The sequence below is a fragment of the Fimicolochytrium jonesii genome, assembly GCF_025526975.1.
Source record: "Fimicolochytrium jonesii strain JEL569 chromosome Unknown EV422scaffold_11, whole genome shotgun sequence".
NCBI classification, from domain to species: Eukaryota; Fungi; Chytridiomycota; class Chytridiomycetes; order Spizellomycetales; family Powellomycetaceae; genus Fimicolochytrium; species Fimicolochytrium jonesii.
The window spans coordinates 695,959-711,259 of record NW_026515678.1 but is presented as its reverse complement, the minus strand read 5'-3'; the positions used below and the strand labels follow the sequence as shown (position 1 = coordinate 711,259).

At 55.9% G+C, this 15,301-nt stretch overlaps 4 protein-coding genes across 4 annotated transcripts; all 4 read right to left on the bottom strand.

Moving 5' to 3' along the window:
• Positions 1–37: 37 nt before the first annotated feature.
• On the bottom strand, positions 38–3,072 carry EV422DRAFT_567496 (COG4 transport protein-domain-containing protein; the record flags this gene model as incomplete). The annotated part of the gene is made up of 7 exons (XM_053072542.1): positions 38–80; positions 149–792; positions 888–1,505; positions 1,567–1,743; positions 1,818–2,429; positions 2,508–2,673; positions 2,765–3,072. 7 exons carry the CDS (start codon positions 3,070–3,072, stop codon positions 38–40), a joined length of 2,568 nt encoding a protein of 855 aa, XP_052925797.1.
• Positions 3,073–3,619: 547 nt separating this feature from the next.
• On the bottom strand, positions 3,620–9,692 carry EV422DRAFT_567495 (uncharacterized protein; the record flags this gene model as incomplete). Its single annotated transcript, XM_053072541.1, has 2 exons — positions 3,620–4,284; positions 4,379–9,692. 2 exons carry the CDS (start codon positions 9,690–9,692, stop codon positions 3,620–3,622), a joined length of 5,979 nt encoding a protein of 1,992 aa, XP_052925796.1.
• A 783-nt stretch (positions 9,693–10,475) lies between these two features.
• Positions 10,476–11,618, bottom strand: EV422DRAFT_496338 (uracil-DNA glycosylase-like protein; the record flags this gene model as incomplete). Its single annotated transcript, XM_053067869.1, has 3 exons — positions 10,476–10,784; positions 10,890–11,104; positions 11,171–11,618. The coding sequence occupies 3 exons, from the start codon at positions 11,616–11,618 to the stop codon at positions 10,476–10,478; spliced, it is 972 nt and encodes a 323-aa protein (XP_052925795.1).
• A 656-nt stretch (positions 11,619–12,274) lies between these two features.
• On the bottom strand, positions 12,275–14,585 carry EV422DRAFT_56216 (uncharacterized protein). Its single transcript, XM_053071963.1, has 3 exons — positions 13,808–14,585; positions 13,519–13,731; positions 12,275–13,440 (listed from the first exon to the last, which is right to left on the bottom strand). The coding sequence occupies exons 1-3, from the start codon at positions 14,471–14,473 to the stop codon at positions 12,313–12,315; spliced, it is 2,007 nt and encodes a 668-aa protein (XP_052925794.1). The 5' UTR covers positions 14,474–14,585; the 3' UTR covers positions 12,275–12,312.
• Positions 14,586–15,301: the final 716 nt, after the last annotated feature.

Here is a 15,301-nt window from a genome sequence, read left to right as displayed (position 1 = left end):
GAGGCCTCCCAGCTGAGACCCCTCGCTAAGCTTCCATCTAAAGCTCAAGCTTGGCGATGGTGTCCGGATTGAAATCGACCCTAAGGTAAAGAAGAGCATGTTGATAAGGGTTGTCGCCATGTCCGTTCAGACCGTACGGCAACCATACCTCAACGCCAAAATTTTCTTCACGTCCTTTGCACTCAACCGCCACGTAATCGACCCGCCTCCACTTTGCGCAGCCCCACCGCCTCCAACCCCGCCTCCACCACCTGCAGCCCCAGGCTTCCCCCAAAGTTCCAAAACCTCCTCCACGGAATCCAAATTCAATAAAGTCGACATTTGACTCAGCCTCGCAAACTTCTCCCTCGTTGACCAGCGCGCTCCACCGGCGTTGCCCGATCTACCGGGGGAAGAAGACGCCGAGGTCGTCCCCGTATCCACATTATGATGCGTGTTCAGCGTCGCTGTAAAATGCGCAGCCACAGTCCTCACATCCCGATCAAACCTCAGTGCGCCCAGCTGCGTAAACCGAAACATCTGGATCACGAAGCGTTCCCATTCACGCGCCATGAAATCGACCATGCAGCCCATCGTATGGTCGAGGTTCCATTCTGAGAAGCCGCGTTTATATGGGGTGCAGAGTTTTGTCCAGCCGGGGATGAAGCGTTTAATGAAAGCGTCGTTGACTTCTTGTTGCGCGTATTCGTCGGAGGTTGTGATGTTGTATTTGACATCCTGCAGGTAGGAGGATTGGAGAAGGGGGCGGATCCGCGGTTTCATTTGCTGTTTGAAGATGTTGTCTATCCATGTCTGTCGGGATGCAAAATGAAGGGGTTAGGAAATGTCGACTTCGTTACCCAAAGATGAAGAGTAGCATCCATCAATCGCGAAGCTCATCAACGCACCTTCAAGATACTCCGGAAACTGTCAGCATACTCCGACAGCACACCAAGACACGACCGGATCTTCTCCACCGACAGATCCTGCGATGGCGCAAATAGCCGCCCAACCTCGTCGTCCAGCTCTTCGGTAAGCTTGACAATGTACTCGCAGCTGACGTCGATATTGTTCAGTACCACCATGTACCCGCCACTCTTCCCCGCACCTTCCTTCACCCCACCCGCCTCCGCAACCCCCATCGAGAACGCCGCACTTAATCGACTCTGGAAGATATTGATATAATCCAGTTCTAATATCCTTCCAATCCCATTGACGATAGCCGATATGCAGTTCGAATCGGACGTTGTCAGTGCGCGCCGCGCGCACGTTTTCAGAATGTAGAAGACATCCTCGACGCTGCTGGAGGTGAGGTCGTTGGGATTGTCGAGGGTGTCGATCGACATGGCCTTTTCGACGCTCCTTCGGATAAAATACTCTTCGAGGGAGACGTAATCGCTCATCAGCTGCTGTGATAGCTCGTCGAGCTTGCTGACTTTGACTAGGCCGTCGCCTTCGCCGTCTAGCGAGCTCGTCCAGTCTGTGCTGGTCGTTACGGGCGTTTCGCGGACTTTCAACGCCTCACCCTAGGGAATGATAGAATTATGGGGCGGTAGAGACACGTAAGCAAACCCGTCTCCTGCGTACCTCAGCGCGAACATGGAGAAACCGGTCAAAGATCCTTGCTTTCTGTGATATCAAAGCGAGCTCGTTGAGCACCGTATCGACGTCCCTCGGTTCGACTAGCGTGTCGAGAGAGACTTGCGGGGCGGTTGCAGAAGGCTTTTTGCGGAGGCTGGCTTCGTACTTTGCTACGTCTGCCAGCTAGGCATGAGGGTACAATGTCAGTCGCGGAATGCGAGAGGTGCTGAAATCTGCAATGACTCTTTGTACTATACCTTCCGCTGCAACTGGCGCCGCTCGGAAAAGGCGTTGAGGATGATGGACCCCTGTATATCCGCCTCGCGCTGCAATCGTTGAATAACGCGGAGCATCTTGCCTGGTCCATACACCGAGTTGACCATCGCCTCCTGTCGGTCAACGATCATAGCAATCGTCTCAAACAACTGCGTAAGCAGCTTCGCGTAAAACAAAGGCTGATCCGCCGACTCCCGCATGTTATCCTGACACTGCCTGGAGATACTGCCACAGATATACGCCGAGAACTTATCCAACCCAACCTCATGATGTCCCACGAGCGGGAAAATCTTAAAGTATCTCAGAATCGCCTCCTCGTTCGCCGCTTGAACGGCATTGTCAAACTCGTCCATGGCCACGTCGGTCAGTTGCTGCTGGGCTTTTTTGAGCGTTTCCAAGTAGGACGCTGCTTTGGGTGTTGGGTCAGCGGCGTCTTTGATGGTGGGGAAGTAGGCGTCCTGGTCGGAGGTTGCGTAGGCAGCGAAGATCCGTTCGACGACGGATGGGTCGTAGCTGAGGTATCGGCTCACGAAATCACCGGCACGCTCGTAGTCGAGGGCCGCTAGTGCTTTGTCCACTCCTACAGCGCATTTCTACATACAAAGAGTCCCCCATCTTCAGCCTTCCGGTATCAAGCTTGCACCTCTACTGGAAAATCCAACCCAACGTACCTGCAACTCCTGAATATCATCCACAAGCCCAATAGTCGCCTTGACCCTCCCCTGCTCCAGATCCAGCTGGCGGACTTTCCCACTGATGCGTTCCGCGAGCGTCGACGTCTCACCCAGCACCTTCAGCAGCGGCTGCGCGTCGTGCCGCACAAACTCGATCTGCGGGCTAAACTACGTGGGAAAAAGGAAGGGACACCGATGAGTATCTTCGACAAATCGGTTAGGATGTGCCTGTCCTTGCCCATGCGGGAAGCTACGGCCATGCCCCGGCTGAGAAGCCCATTAGGCTTTTCGGCGGCGCTTCGACCCTTCCCTCCAAATCCTCCCAGTAGTGCGCACCGAAGCCCTGAGACTGCCCACATTCACTAGCACCCCGAACGCACCGCAAAGCATCCAGTTCCCTCAACTTCCTCTCGACATCAACATCCCCCTGCGTCTCCATCAGCTCCGCCAGGCGGGCATCCGACCCGCTCTCTGCCTCCAGCACCGCGCGCAGCTGCGCCGTGATCGTTGAAATGTCCGTTAGCCGCTTGATGGCGTCCAGGGATAGGGTATCGACTGTCATCCTTTCGACGTCGCATCCGTGGTATGCTCGAATGTCTGCTTCAGAGTAGACTCTGCACAGCCCGTCCTTTCTTCTGCGAAAGGCTTCTATTCAATCGGTGTTGTGCTTGTGCGTGAGCTGATCTAGCTGATCTTCGCTGTTGCATTTCTCTCCTTTCCCACGCGTCTGGCCGCTGGCCGTCTCGCCGTCGAATGGGTCTTCGGCGTCTTGGCCCTTCAACGTTCGATACACAAAGATACAAAGATGTTGCAACAAGAGCAAAAATATGGCTATAATATGAGGTAACGAACGCCAGCGGGCGACTTCAAGCATTGGTAGTCATCGCCAAAATCCTTGCACAGATAGAACATTTTGTTATGCATCGCATTAATGATTACTATGCTCAAAAGCACAGGCAGTTGCTTTACCGCCTTCCATTTCCCTCTGATGTTACTATCAATACCCTCATCTTCCCTTCACTTCTTTGTCGCACCCTCCCCACACTCTTTCCAAGCATCCCAAAACATTCGCCTCCCAATCCACTTCCGAACCCACACCCGCCGCTACCTCAAAGTCGATACCCACTCGCCCCATACGCCGCGGGGTACGCATTTGAACTCGCATTCGCATTTTGACTCTGGTTTCCAAACACCTGTTGCTGCTGCTGCTGTGACGCATCACGGTATCTCGGGTCCGCTGCCTGGCTCTGGTTGCTGCTGCTGTTGAGTGGTCTGGTTGTGCGGATGTTGATATGTGTGGTGCTGCTGGTCGACCAATCATTTTGCAGAGTCGGTGCGGAAGCAGATGAGGATGATGACGCGGCGGACAATGGTTGATACTGCTGGGTTTGTCGCTGGTCGGTATGCTCCGATCTGTACTGTGGTTGTTGTTGAGATTGTTGCGCTGGTGCTGGAACGCGGGACGGCTGGGGATTTCGTGGCGGCCACTCGAACGCGTACGACGATTGCTGCTGCGGCTGCGACTGAGTGTAAAGCTGCGACTGCTGGCCGTCTTCATACCGCGGTGGTTGCTGCTGCTGTTGTTGATGATGTACCTGTGAACTATACTGCACCGGACGCGCACTCGTACTCGCGACCGATTGCGTCTGCGTCTGCGGTTGGGGTTGCGTTTGCGTGTGATGTTGCTGACCGGTATAGTGCGTACTCCCCGAACTGGTTCTCGCACCTCCACTCGTAGCGTTCCCTTCACCGCCGCCATACAGCCGCCCCGTTCCTATCGGCCGCCAACGAGTTACTGTACCGCATATGGACAGCCGCGGTCTGCTGCAACTGACGCGCCTGCGATGAGTGGGTGGGTTGGTACCCACCATGAGTCAGCGACGGCTGCATGGTTGCCGGGGATGAATGTTGTTGTTGTAATTGCGTTTGTGAGGGATAGAAAATGTTCCGGTTCAGCGGCGGTTGTATGGGCGCCGGTAGTGACTGTTGTTGCGTCTCCGACAAATACACACTATTCCAGGCACTCGCCGACACCGACACCGACGACGTTTGACTTTGCATGGTGGGCAGCGCTTGTTGAATATGTTGGCTCGTATTGGTCTTGGGCGGTAACCGCGGCGCTGCAGGTGCAGCTCCAGCCGCATGCGTCCCCGTTGACCCTTTGAACGAGGTGGTGGAATCTCCACCATACAACAAATTTGAAACCGACAATGCGCTCTCGTTGCTCTGCGTGGTTTTCCGTGCCGGTGATGACGAAGCCTGAGTGTGCGCGTTGTACGTGTGCGCATGCTGCTGTTGGCGCTGCTTGTTCAAACTCTCCGTCGATGCTGATCGTAATGCCGGCGGGTTCGACTGGCCATAAGATTGCTGCTGCTGATAGTTGTGCTGTTGCCACGCGGTCGAAGGCGCGGCCGCGGCATCACCATACTGCCGTGCCTGCTGCACCGAGGCCGAGGTGGTCCCCTGCCCATCAACGCTACTGCTACTGCTGTTGGTACCCGCCCACGCAGGCTCATGCCTCGCATCGTTGGGATTGGCGGTATTCTGAGCCTGCATTTGTGGCAACTGCAAGCTCCGGTGTTGTCGCGGTGATTGGCGATTGCCTAGCAATTCCTCAATTCGCAACTGCTGTGACGCTGGTTCCGGTAGCTTTTGGTGTTCCTCCTGTTGATGCGGCTGCTGTTGGTAGGGCATATGATGCTGTGATTGTGCCTGTGGTAGAGTAGACGGCGCTTGCTGCTGCGGGACCCGCAACGAAGATTGGAGTCCCTGTCGAGATTCGCTCGCCGTTTGCCCGTATTCCGAATGTTGTTGCGGCTGCGGTACAGCGGGAGCCGTCCGTTGCCGGGTCTCAACCTGTCCTCCATACCCCGTAGCCAACCCCTGCTGTTGCTGTGGTTGACTTTGCGCCGTTTGCGACACCCTTCCGGCCTCCACCGTGGTCCACTCATTCATCCGCTGCTGCTGCCCATACACAACCGTACTCGTCCCTAGCCCCATCGTAGCTGTAGCAGCAAGCGTGTCCAGCGCCGTCGGCTCACTTCCATACGTATATGGATCATCATTATCCCCAAGGAGCTCCTCAAGTGTCATATGATTCGCTTTTACAGCCGCTGCCGCCGCTGCTATCGAGGCTTCGTCCTTCGCGCTCGACCTCTCGCTGGGATATTGTTGAGTGGCAGAGGATCGATTCGCGTCAGGCTGCACTGACGGGACGGAGGCCGCGGAACTGACCGTTGACAGTGAGGGATACGGCTGTTGCGGCTGGGCATAAGATCGGTTCAGGTTAGGATGCAGAGCAGGAATGTACGAGGCGGAGGTGACGATCGATGGGGCGGAATACGAAGAAGATTGGTGTTGCGAAGCGTACGAAGAAGACCTCCGCGAATCCAGCCCTATGGTCGAGGCGTCAGCCGCGGATGGATGCTGCTGTTGCTGCATTTGTGCGCCATACGCGCTACCGACAGAAACATCCGTCACCGAACTGCTCGTCAACTGCCCTTGCGTTCTGGGCTGCTGTTGTTGCGAGGGATACGAGGTACGCTGCTCGTTGTACGATGCTACAGGTGCTTGAACTCGCGTGGCAGAGGGTGGGCGTGTCTGCTGTATCTGCATCAGCGTGTGGACCTGCGCCTGCGCCTGCGCCTGCACCTCCGCTGGTGCCTGCGTCTGCCCCCACAACCCTCCATACACCCCTCCATACACGTCCGAAGAATCAGAAGTCACCTGGGATCGCTGACTATCCGCCGAAGTCGCCCTTGGGCTAGTGGCAGCAGTAGAAGCGTAATGATCCGAAACCTCCTTTCCCGGCCGTGCAAACGAGAACGGGGATCCCTCATCATCACCGTTCCCATCCTCGTTCTCGTGGCCCTGATTCCGCTGTGAGGCGATGGTTCGTTGTGTATACATGGAGGCATACATCTCAGTGCTGGAACCGGCCGAATTCTGCACGACAGCTGCAGGTGCTTGTCCGTATATACTCGCCAACGCCAACGTCGACGCCGCGGCATAGAGCACCGCCGCCGACGGCCCTGATTCTGCCCCGCGCTCGTCATGATGGTCGTCAAGATGGTGATGGTCGTGGTCATACGCATGCAGGGCCGTCTCGGGCGCCGGCGGTAACGGCATGATAGCGCCAAACTCATTATTCGAATCAAGCCCGTTATCGACGCTATTGGACGAAGGCTCGCCGAACGAGATGTCTTGCCCGATCCCATGGTCGGACATGATCTGATTGTCGTTGATATCTTCGGACTGGGCCGTGAAACCGAACATGCCTAGGCTGCTGGTGGAGGACTGCGGTGGATCGCCCGTCCCGCCGTCCGGCTGTGCCTGCACGTTTCTCGGCGTACTAGTACCCGACACATCTCCAATGTCTCTTTCGACTCTAACTTCAACATCAACGTTCTTCTTCGGCCTACCCCTCTTCTTCCGCGCCTTCTCCTGCGCCGTCACCTTCTCCCGCTCATCCTCTTCCAAATAATCCGCAAACCTCTCAAAGGGGTCCGGTTTCAGCGCCAACACAACCTCGCTATCCACATGGCCCGTCACAATCCCCAGCATGCAAGCCACCTCAATGAAACTCAACTCAAGCTGGAGGCACTGGTACACGATCCGCGAGTGGGGCTCGTTGTATCGCCGGCAGTTGCGGAAGATGAGGTGCAGATCGGTAAGGAAGGCGTTGAAATCCGCATACTCGTCCAGGATCAGCTTGACGTAGAGGGTTTTAATATCCATGGGCTTTGTGACGATTTTGGCGTAGTTGGGGAAATCGTCTGGGTCGATGGGCTCGAAGAAAGGGTCGTGGGCGGGGTAGTGCTTGAGGTTGTCCACGAGGTGTCTACACACGTTCTTGATGATGGAGGACGTGGGTTGGTTGGTGAGGCGGGTGTCGAATTGGAGGCCGTAGACGTTGCGGACCCACATGCGGGTATCGAAGGGTGAGTTGGGAATGGGGAGGTATGGGCCTAGTTGATTGGAGAGGCGGGACCAGAAGGGGGCGTCGTCTAAGGGCGGTAGGTTGGCGCAGTGGGTATCGACGTCCTTGTAGAGATCTAAGAGACCCTTGGCCATGCGTTTGCGAATATCTAAGCCCGCTGCTCGTTTTGCCAAAAGGCGTTGCTCTATTTCAGCACGTTCGGCTGCTGTCAAGACGCTATCCTCGTCGTCGTCCATGTCGGAAGAGTTTTTTCTCCGTCTCCCTCTGGGCGCTGTACCCTCACTTTTCCGAGGTCGTCCTCGTCCGCGTTTGGTAGGTCTTTTGCCATCTTGAGGAGCAACGTCGGCTTGACTTCGCTGCGTCGACAACGCCGACTCGGCCAGACTCCCAGGCAATAGCGAAGTTCTGCGTCTCTTCGCTGGTGGCTCGTAAGGTGTGTCGCCAAGACCTTCACCACCTTCATTACCTTCATCCCCATCCTCCCCATCTCCACCCTCCCTCGCCGCAACAAGAGCCAACTTCTTAGCCGCTCTCGATTTCTGCTTCCTCGCACGAGCATCCGCCCTCCGCTGCAGCCACCCCTGCTCCTCCGTGCTCTGCATTTCCAGCCTGTTGCGTTCTTCAGACTGCATGGCTTCCAGGAGTCGTCTGGGTGATGGTGGGGCGACTGGTGCGTCGATAGTATCGTCGTCCGCGGTTTCGTCGGCGGCAGCTTCAAAGAAACCTGTTTTGTATTTTGTAGTGAGGAAGGCGGGTCGCAAGGCTTGATGGGCGGGGACATTGCTGGACAGTGCTGTTTTGAGGAACGAAGTCCAGCTTTCTGCATCGGATGCCACAATGTAGAATCGCATATGTGGTTGTTGCTGCGTCTGAGTCGTTGTTGATTCCTGAGATGCTTCCCAGTGATTCGATGCAATACCAGCATTCGGTGTATTTGCTTCCTGTGATACAGGATTCCCATCCGGGGCGACAGCCGAGGCCGTCGAACTTTGCAAGATCTCCGCTGCGCTGCCTCCAGCATGTACCGCCGATGTCGTATGGACACTGGAGTTCCACAGCGACATATTGGAAGTGGTAGGTTGCACTTCTCCGGGTATATTCCAATTCCCCTGCCCGACGTCGTCACCCGCGGGTATACTGCCACTCTCATCAACAGCGACACTCCAATCCTGTTCATCCCTCTCATCCGTCGCCAGGTTCGCATCTCCACCTCCATCGCCAAAGTCCACCGCAAACCGCCCATCCACTACCCCGACATCCGGCATAAACGTCTCCATCTCCTCCGAATGCTCGAAAATCTGACAATACAGCCGTTCCCGAAAACTGCCCACAGGGAAATGCCAATACACGTAGCTCTTCTGCTGCGACTGTACGTGTTCGATTCCGACGGGCATAATCGACGCATTTCTTAGTAGATGCGATGGGACGTTACGTTTTGTGGTATGCAGTACCCGTTCGCAGAGGGCGATGAGCAATGTGAGCCGGCGGTCGAGGTCCAAGAGCGGAAACGGGAGATCAGCGGACCACTGAACTTTGCCGGTGTCGCGGTGGTATTTGGCGAGGCTGTAGAGCTGGGCTCGGAACACTTCTTGCCAGTTCGAGATTGTGACTACGGTGGTGGGTTTGACGACGTGTTGGAGGAGTTTGATGATGACGTTGATGATGTAGAGACTGTCGCCCTTCAGGAGTTCGGCTTCGAGGAACTCGACGTCTAGCGGCGTCCACTTTATGTAATCCGCGAACCCGTAGCAGAATACGATGAACCGGATAGCGGCGGGCATCGTTCGCACATCAGTGGTAAATTCCGCGCTGATCTCTCCTTCTGCCGCTACCCTCGTCGTCGCCGAATCAAACAACGGGAAATGCGGTGGCGGCGACTCAACAACACTTCTCTCACTCCTATTCAGCCGTATCCCACTCCCACTCCTACTGCTCCCAGGCGACGTGATTCCATCCTTCTTCGGCCGTCCTCTCGGCCGTCGCAACGGTAGTCCTGGTGGCTCCTCCACAATAATGGTCGGCCGCTTTCGATTCGATGCACCCACTGGCCGGCGCTTGACATGTTCTCGCTTCACCTTTGGCGCTGCTGGACGAGCGGGCGGGATGTAGGGCCCGTGTGCAGAGATCGTGGTTGGGATTTCGACCCATACTTCGAAGCCTCTGGGTCGTGTTGGGAGAGGGATATCTATGCAAGCATCGTCCTCTACTGCTGTCGGCGTTACGTCCCCTTGCGTCAGCGACATGCTGTTCGTTTGAACTGCCTGGTCTGTGTCGTTGTAGCGAGTGAGACACGGTGCTCGTCTGGTTCCCGAGATGTGCCCGGCGGCGAATATGTGGTTTTGAGGCGACCAAATTGCGCAACTACGCAGCCACTACCAGCCCTGTCCTATCCTCCAGTGATATGTCGTTGCGCTGATGAGAGCGGTTGGAGTTTGCCCCCCCTATGTGAGTGTTCAAACGTGGGAAAGTGCCTATCCATGTCGTCTCCAAACGAGGCCAAACGTCACACCCTCCGCGAGACTTTCGCAGATGGGTGCGAGAGACCGCTTTTCGCGCGTGTCCGACCGCGCGTGTTCTCATGTTACGTTCATCGCACAACACTGGTCCCCCACATGGCTTTGTGCATGAACCTCTAGAGTGGCATACAAGCTCCGCCGACAGGCAACGACGCACTCACCACTGATGTAGAACCTCAATGAACCAAGTATTACAACATCACAAGTATGACAAAACTAAGATACTAGCGTTATGGGACATAAAAGCCGTCCATATCGCCTGTGCCTCGCAGGACCTATTCCATACGCCGCCGCATTACCCTAGCTGCACTACCTCTCATCTTGCCTTCTTCCGTATCTCCGCCGACAGGCAGCGATGCGCTCTAGATCTAGGATGCAATTTCAGTGAATGATGGCATTGCAATGTTACAAGCATGACAAAACCAAAATACCAGCATTATGCTACGTAAAGACGTCAATATCGGCTTCGCCTCGCTGAACTATTCCTCGCTGAACTACCTTTCCTCTGTCCTACGCAGCGCCACCCGCACGAACAGCCCTATCCGCAACCTCCCTTAGCCTCACAAAGAACGCCAACTTGTCCGCCCGCGTGTAATGCACCACGCGGCCGGATGTCGACGGCATCACGAATAAGAGCGTTTCTTCCTCTTCTTTGATTGTTGTCTCGTCTTTGCTGTCAGTGTCGCGTTCGGCGGGCCCATCGACGGGTGTCGGGCGGCGTCGGGGTGCGTAGTGAATGGATTTGGGTTGCAAGCCGAGTTGAAATTTGCGGGATGCGGGTAGTGGGCGACGGTTGATGGCAGATCCATCCGCCTCCGTCTCCCCATCCCCATCCTCATCCTCATCACCCGCCTCCTCGCTCACACTCGCGCTCCCAACCCAGACCCTCACATCCCCCTCGCCCCTATTCACCCCTCTACACACCTCACGGCACGCCCCCTGCACCCCCTCCCAGAACGCCTCAAACACCTTGACGCCGACAAAGCAGACCACTCGCGGTCTGTGCGTTACCAGTTTCGCGACGATGGGTGGTACGCCGGCGGAGTATTCGGATTTCTGGAGGGTTGCGACGCTGGGGGAGGAGCGGGAGATAATGTTGGTGAAGCCGAGGCCGTAGAGTCGTGGGCAGAGTTTGTCGTCTGAGATGTCACACGATAGAGGGAATCAGCTAGGCCCCTCAAACTCCACACGGGTGATGTGCTTACCATCACAAGTAACACCGACACCCCCCGTCAACCCACTCCCCACCACACACTTCCAAAAATGGTTTCCGGGGTTTCCATAGTGGCACCTTCTTCTTGCAGACTGCACGCCCGGGTTGAAACCGATGAAAAGGACGCGGAGGTGGTGGGCCAGATGGTCCGGAACAGGGGACGTGTCGGTTGTGGTGTTGGGGAGTGTGGGGATGGTCGAGGGGTGGGATGCCGGACCCCGGATTCCCCTTTCTTGTAAGGATCGAGAAAGCACTGACCCAGGCCCGAGCGGCTTTCGCTTCTTCTTTGCTGGGCTCGTAATAGACGCTATGGTATTATCTTCCTCTGTTTTCACAGTCGTCCTCACACTCGGAAACTCAGAATCCGGTACCCCCTCGCGATTCCCTTTCGGTCCATCCCCATCCCCGATTTCGGGCGTAAGCTCCCGCTTGACCTCCATATCTACCTCCTCCACCTCCTCCTCCTCTCCATCCCCTCTATCTCCCCTCTCCTCCCGCCCCCTCTTCCTAACGTTTCCAGCGTCATACGCGAATTGAGCCACGAGCGCGCGGAACACTGCAGGATTGAGACGTGGTGGGTCCGGGTTTGGGGTTGCTGGGGCAAATAATGGGCGGGAGGTGGTAGAAGGGAGGTCTGGGAGGTCGCCTTGCGGTGGTGGGGTGGGCAATAAAGAATGCATTGCGGGTCCTGTGCTGCTTTTGTTGAGTGTTCAGTAGTGAGGGAAGTGAGGGAAGTTGAGCAAAACGGAGGCCCGTTGTTCTTCAAGTTCAAACTTCAAACCCCTCCCTCGTCCGACAAACACACATGGCATTGTATATATATATAGCTCTCCGAGTGCAAATTCAATTCCGTATGTACGTATATACGTATGTACATCCCATGCAGAACAAGAAAAGATGTGAATACAAGGTGTGTGGGAAAAAATAACGTGCCGGCAAGAAACGATATATGTGCAAGAAAGCGAAGGAGAAAGGGACAAATCAAATCCCCGCAGCTACCAAGCTATGTACAAAAGATAATCGGCGATAAGGGGGCGACTGGGGTAAAATGTGAGTGAAGCCGACGCCGTCACAGGGTGTATGTAAAGAAATCTGTACAATTCCGCCTCTCCTCTGCCTTCCGCCGTCGCTACACTACACAACGCCCGTCAGAAACTCGGACAAACTCCTGTCACTCCTTCCCACCGAGGCCGCACTGCCCGCTCTCTGATGCTCATGCTGCCGATGATAATGCTTATACCGATAAACCTCCGAGTTGAAGGTGTCCAGTGACGATCTCGACCGGGAGTAGGATGATGACGACGAGTAGGTGGACTTTGACGCGTGATTGCCGCTACCGCCACCACTGCATGCTTTACAGATAATAGGTAGTCGGACAGGTGAAATCACGGTCGTGCCCATCCGGCATTGATCGCAGAGGTAGTTTGAGACGGCGGAGGATGCAGTAGTTGTTGTTGTCACGTGCGTGAGTTTTGTTTGGATGGTGTTGAGGGAGGCGGGGCGGCGAAGGGGTGGGGTCGGGTCGCGGAAGGGGTTGGTGGGGTGGTAGAGCGAGGAAGAGGCTGTGTACATGCTGTTGAGTTTGCTGTCGGTGCGGTGCTGGTAAGTGCGAGGGGGCATATGCGATTGGGTATGGGAGATGTCTCCGCTAAGATACGCCGTGCTTTCCGAAGAGTTCCACGAGGAGAAGGGTGTGTTGTTGTAACGGCTGTTGTAGTGGCTCTGATCCCGCTCGTCCGTGAACGTGCTGTCATATTCTTTGTTGGCAGGATGAGTATGATCATGCGTTGTCGATGCGGAGGTGGGAACCTCCATATTCTTATAGGGTAGGTGAAGCCACGAGTGATGCTGGTCATCCCTCCTTGTCATCGGACTTGCCATCGGCATAGAAGCTTCCGCCGTCGTAAATTCGTACGCCGAGGTTACCGTACTTCGCGACATATCCACGCCACCGTTGCTTTCAACACTTCCCCACGACCATTCCCGCGTGAGAGCCCGTGGTGGCCGGGGTACGCGGAACGGGGTGTCGTTTCCGTCTGGTGTTAACGGCGGATCCCAATCGTCGCGCGATGGCATTCTTCCTATCCTGTGTGATGTATCCATGTCCGGGCCACGGGTATCGGAGAAGATGAAGTCCTCAACTAAAAGATCTGGATCCGGCGTTTGATGAGGGTTGGCATGTCGGTCCGTCGCATCGGAGTATCGGGTCGTCATTGATGTGAGGGGTGCGTGAGAACACCGAAGGATGTCTGGTAATGATGGCTGCAAATACGAGGGATATCCGTGAGTCTCTAGATACAAGTCAGGAAACGCCAAGGAAAGTATCGCGAAATCACGTACAGCGATGCCCTCGCCTTTCATCCGCCCTTTGACGCGGGAACCCCAGCTGTTCAGGCCTTCACTCCAATTCGTGAACGCATCCTTGACCGTCGACACCATCGCGGTTCTCGATAGCCGGCCCGTGGAAGGGTATGATCTTCTCGACTCGGCTCCCAAGGCTCTATAGTTCGGAGGCTCATAGTCCTCGTCTCCGCCGAATAATGGGACTGCGCTCTATGTCACGCGATAAGAACGCGAGGGTCAGATGTCTTTACAGGCGAAAATGAAGCAAACGTTCGAAAGGACTTACCTTTCGGACCCGCTTCCTCCGTTTCCGCCTCCTCCTGCACATCAGCATAGCCACCAAGAACCCAATCGCAACCACCACCGATCCACCTACAGCCGAGAATACGCCGACGCGATTCACACTCGGCGACCCCCGTTCCGCCATCGCAGGGTCCACAATTGGCGTTGGGGTCGCCGACCCATCCGCACTGCTCGTCACACTCCCTGGATTTGATAATGATGATGATGATGAAGGCCTTGGCGCCATACGCCGCGGAGAGGCCGTGTGGTGAAGAGTTGTGTGCGGAGCGACCTGGTAGCGCATGGAACGTGGCGGGGCTGCCACTGGTGTGATGATGGGGAACTCGATAACAGTGGTGGCTATTGATGTCCGCACAGTTTCCACTTCGAGAACCGGGGTGCGTGGTTGCTCAACGGTAGGAGATGGAGGAGTAGGAGTGCGAGAAGGGGATGGAGAAGAGTTCCGGGTCGCAGTCTTCCGTGCGGCGACTGCCGTCTTCTGGCCAACTACCTTCTCCACGTCAGGTGTCTTGGACGATTGTGAAGGTGCCCGTGATGTCCTTGGCCTCGCCGTGTTTCGGAACATCGCTGCACTGTTTGTCAGTGGAGTGGCGGCGACCAGGGAAACACGGGTAGAGACTTCATGCTGTGCCATCGCCGGCGCTGCCATCTGAGCTTTCAAAGATAATCGCTGCCTCGACGTCCCGTCCGTGGGAAAATGACTGGAGGATGTCCGGTTTGTTTGCCGAGCGAAGAGAGTTTGTCTGTGTTTCCGCCCTCTCTGATAGAGGTCGGGGGTGGGGTTGTGAAGCCTCACAGTAGAGGGCTGTGCGTCATCGCTGAGAGTGCTGTGAGGGGGGTGCTTGTGTGTTTTCCCCAGCGGGATGGAGAGGAATGCCGTGGAGGTTACTGTATGTACTGTACAGTTATGAAGTTGCTGAGCGCTTTCAGGCCCTTCTGACGCGTGGAGACCTGCGAGAGCTGACGTTGCCCCCCTCCTTATGCGCCCGCACCCTCAGACGATATCGATCGCTGCTGGCTGGATCAATGTGCGACACTGAGCAGACAGACTGGCAAGTGCAGATACTGTGCAATCCTACTGTACATATACAGTACACACAGACGGGAGGAAGAGTATTCGAGGTGCTGCTTCGTATGTACTGTACAGTATGGATATTATTCGTGAGACAGCCAAGACGCATGCATGACAAAACCCGATCCCCGTCCAACGTCCACCTTGAGAGACACACGCAGCTTTGAGCATGAAAGTGTGAAACCATTGGTATCTGCAGGCTGGCGTCAAGCGGCATTTCCAAGCCCACCTCCTCGTCCGACTCCCGACCTCCTCCAGCCAGCTCCTTTCTCTCCTTTTCAAAGTCCCGAGCCCCCGTCCCACTCAACCGCTGCGGATTACGATCCCACGGTCTGTCCCACGGTTTCGCCCCACAATCAAATGGCCAAAGAAACAGCCCTATGCGATGGAGTCGTGATGTGATCC

Bases quoted from the DNA above. Each gene is read 5' to 3' on its own strand.
- EV422DRAFT_56216 (XM_053071963.1), bottom strand. From the start codon at position 14,473: ATGGCAGCGCCGGCGATGGCACAGCATGAAGTCTCTACCCGTGTTTCC. The intron at 13,732-13,807 runs GTAAGTCCTTTC...CGCGTGACATAG, and splicing joins GGAGGAAGCGGGTCCGAAAG to AGCGCAGTCCCATTATTCGG. The intron at 13,441-13,518 runs GTACGTGATTTC...TCGTATTTGCAG, and splicing joins TGAAAGGCGAGGGCATCGCT to CCATCATTACCAGACATCCT.